Source organism: Neolamprologus multifasciatus, chromosome 3, assembly GCF_963576455.1.
Source record: "Neolamprologus multifasciatus chromosome 3, fNeoMul1.2, whole genome shotgun sequence".
Classification (NCBI taxonomy): Eukaryota; Metazoa; Chordata; class Actinopteri; order Cichliformes; family Cichlidae; genus Neolamprologus; species Neolamprologus multifasciatus.
The window spans coordinates 34,192,090-34,195,560 of NC_140441.1; the positions used below are offsets into that span (position 1 = coordinate 34,192,090).

At 42.6% G+C, this 3,471-nt stretch overlaps 1 protein-coding gene across 1 annotated transcript; it reads left to right on the top strand.

The window, feature by feature from the left end:
• Positions 1 to 567: 567 nt before the first annotated feature.
• LOC146522723 (tripartite motif-containing protein 16-like) lies at positions 568 to 2,846 on the top strand. The gene has a single exon (XM_085153525.1). The coding sequence runs from the start codon at positions 885 to 887 to the stop codon at positions 2,583 to 2,585; it is 1,701 nt and encodes a 566-aa protein (XP_085009651.1). The 5' UTR covers positions 568 to 884; the 3' UTR covers positions 2,586 to 2,846.
• The last annotated feature ends 625 nt before the right edge of the window (positions 2,847 to 3,471 follow it).

Here is a 3,471-nt window from a genome sequence, read left to right on the forward strand (position 1 = left end):
ACAGGTCCAGCTTCCTCCTGTGAAACCTGTACTAGTGAGCTGCTGTTACAGACCACCAAGTTCTAATATCCAGTATGTCCAGGTCACATGTACAAAGCTGCAGTCAGTCACTGGAGACCTCAATATTGACTGGTTCTCACATACCTGTATTTAGCCACGTCCCTGCTCAAGATGATTTTGTGTGATCAACTCGACCATAATAACAGAAAAATACTTTTAAAGAAGGATCAGAGTTTATTTTTATTCCTGTCAAACATTTATCACATTTTTGTGGAGATGAATGTGTTTGAAAAACCTTTAATTTGTTTACTGCCTCATATACCAACTACTACACCTGCTGCAGCCTCTCACCTTTGATGGTGTTTGAGGGAGAGAAACAATTGAAATGAAAATAAACTTAAATACAACAGAAGCATCATGTCAGTGGCTGCCTTATCTGTATGTTTAGGATCATTATCCTCCTGCATTGACTGAAACTGAATAACTGTTTGTTAACTTCAGTGAGAACTCTGACATTTCTAAACTAAAGTTTATTTATATAGAAGAAAGTGTTAACAAGCTTAAAAGTTGATGTGAGCAGTAAATAAAAGGGTTAAACACACAGTATCGCTCTCAAACTGCTCCTCTTCCTGGAGTGAAGCACAGCCTGATAACCCTCCCTCTTCTTCCTGCTCTTAAACACAGCACCTCCTCTCTGTCCACGTGTTTCCTCGTTCCCTCCCCTTCAGATCTGCACTTTGAAGATGGGTGTAACCAACATGTGGTGACGTGTAAGAGCTGACAGGCTCCATTCACTGCAGAAACATGTTGTTGAGATCAGAGCTCAGACTAGTTTCAGTTATAAGGAAGAGAAACTCACACAGTCACTGACACTGAGAGGAGAAATGGCGCAGAAAGGAGTTCAGCTGGACCGAGAAACCTTCTCTTGTCCCATCTGTTTGGATCTACTGAAGGATCCGGTGACTACAACCTGTGGACACAGCTACTGCAGGAACTGTATTAAAAGTTTCTGGGATGAAGAGGACAGGAAGGGAATCCACAGCTGCCCTCAGTGCAGGAAGACTTTCACACCGAGGCCTGTCCTGGAGAAAAACACCATGTTAGCAGCTTTAGTGGAGCAGCTGAAGAAGACTGGACTCCAAGCTGCTCCAGCTGATCACTGCTATGCTGGACCTGAAGATGTGGCCTGTGATTTCTGCACTGGGAGGAAGCTGAAAGCCATCAAGTCCTGTTTATTCTGTTTAAATTCTTACTGTGAGAAACACCTCCAACCTCACTATGATGCAGCTCCATTAAAGAAACACAAGCTGGTGGCCCCCTCCAAGAAGCTCCAGGAGAACATCTGCTCTCGTCATGATGAGGTGATGAAGATTTTCTGTCGTACTGATCAGCAGAGTATCTGTTACCTCTGCACAATGGATGAACATAAAGGCCATGAAACAGTCCCAGCTGCAGCAGAAAGGACTGAGAAGCAGAAGGAGCTCGAGGTGAGACGACTAAACATCCAGCAGAGAATCCAGGAGCGAGAGAAAGATGTGAAGCTGCTTCAACAGGAGGTGGAGGCCATCAATGGCTCTGCTGATAAAGCAGTGGAGGACAGTGAGAAGATGTTCACTGAGCTGATCCGTCTCATCCAGAAAAGAAGCTCTGATGTGAAGCAGCAGGTCAGATCCCAGCAGAAAACTGAAGTGAGTCGAGTCAAAGAGCTTCAGGAGAAGCTGGAGCAGGAGATCGCTGAGCTGAAGAGGAAAGACGGCGAGCTGGAGCAGCTCTCACACACAGAGGATCACAACCAGTTTCTACACAACTACCCCTCACTGTCAGCACTCAGTGAGTCTACACACTCATCCAGCATCAATATTCGTCCTCTGACCTACTTTGAGGATGTGACAGCAGCTGTGTCAGAGACCAGAGATAAACTACAGGACATTCTGAGAGAGGAATGGACAAACATCTCACTGACAGTCACTGAAGTGGATGTTTTACTGTCACCAGCAGAGCCAAAGACCAGAGCTGGATTCTTAAAATATTCACATGAAATCACACTGGATCCAAACACAGCAAACAAATATCTGTTATTATCTGAGGGGAACAGAAAAGTAACATTTATGGAACAACAACAGTCTTATTTTGATCATCCAGACAGATTCACTTACTATTCTCAGGTCCTGAGTAGAGAGAGTCTGACTGGACGTTGTTACTGGGAGGTGGAGTGGAGAGGGGGAGGAGTTTTTATAGCAGTCGCATACAAGAATATCAGCAGAGCAGGGAGAGTTAATGAATGTTTATTTGGAAACAATAACAAATCTTGGGCATTATATTGGTACTCAGGAAGTTTTAAATTTCGACACAACAAAGTCCAAACTGTCCTCTCAGGTTCTCGGTCCTCCAGAGTAGGAGTGTACCTGGATCACAGAGCAGGTATTCTGTCTTTCTACAGCGTCTCTGAAACCATGACTCTCCTCCACAGAGTCCAGACCACATTCACTCAGCCGCTCTATGCTGGACTTTGGCTTTTAGATTGTGGAGACACTGCAGAGTTGATTAAAGTCAAACAGAGAAGACAGGTTCATGTTGATCCCTGACCATTATATGTACTTGTGTAGTTTCTAAATGAGGCTTTACATTTTAGAAGCTGAGAAGTTCAGTGGTCCATTGATGTGTGAAAATAATATTGCACTGATTCAAACTGTACTTACATTTATATACCTTACATCAATATAAATCTGAATTTGTTCTTATGGCTGATAATCATGTGAGTTTAAATGATACTACTCTTCATATTCAGCATGTTTGAAATCTGTCATCAGTCTGGTTAGTGGTTTTATTCTGTAGTTGCTGTAGTGGGTTGTCAAATGCAACAATTTATTGGAGCTGCAGTGATTCATCAGTTAGTCAATGATTAGAGAATTGATTGTTTTATCGTTATTTTAGTCACATTTAAAGCTCGTTCCAGTTTCTGAAATGTGAAGATTGTTGCCTGGGATTACTCCATCCCCCTACTCCCACCCTGTGGCTTGTTATGTCTTCATAATGTTGTGCTGTGAACATTCATGTGCTTTTTTTTGTGCAGAGGAGTTTTTTTTTGTTTCCTGTTCTCGTGCTGTCCTACCATGGAAGCACAGCATGAGTAGGGGTCTCTTTTTTTCCTCTTGTACCTTCCCATTGTGTGTACATTTCAGTGTTTTTTTCCACAACTGCCAATCTCCGACTTGTAACCCCCATGTAATGTCTGTGTTATGTGTGTAAGGTCGGGGGGGGGTGTCTCATTTCACTGCGGGGCAACCTGTATGTGACAAATAAAATCTGAATCTGAATCTGGGTTGTCAAATGCAACAATTTATTGGAGCTGCAGTGATTCATCAGTTAGTCAATGATTAGAGAATTGATTGTTTTATCGTTATTTTAGTCACATTTAAAGCTCGTTCCAGTTTCTGAAATGTGAAGATTGTTGATTTTCTTGATCATATA

Bases quoted from the DNA above. Each gene is read 5' to 3' on its own strand.
- LOC146522723 (XM_085153525.1), top strand. From the start codon at position 885: ATGGCGCAGAAAGGAGTTCAGCTGGACCGAGAAACCTTCTCTTGTCCC.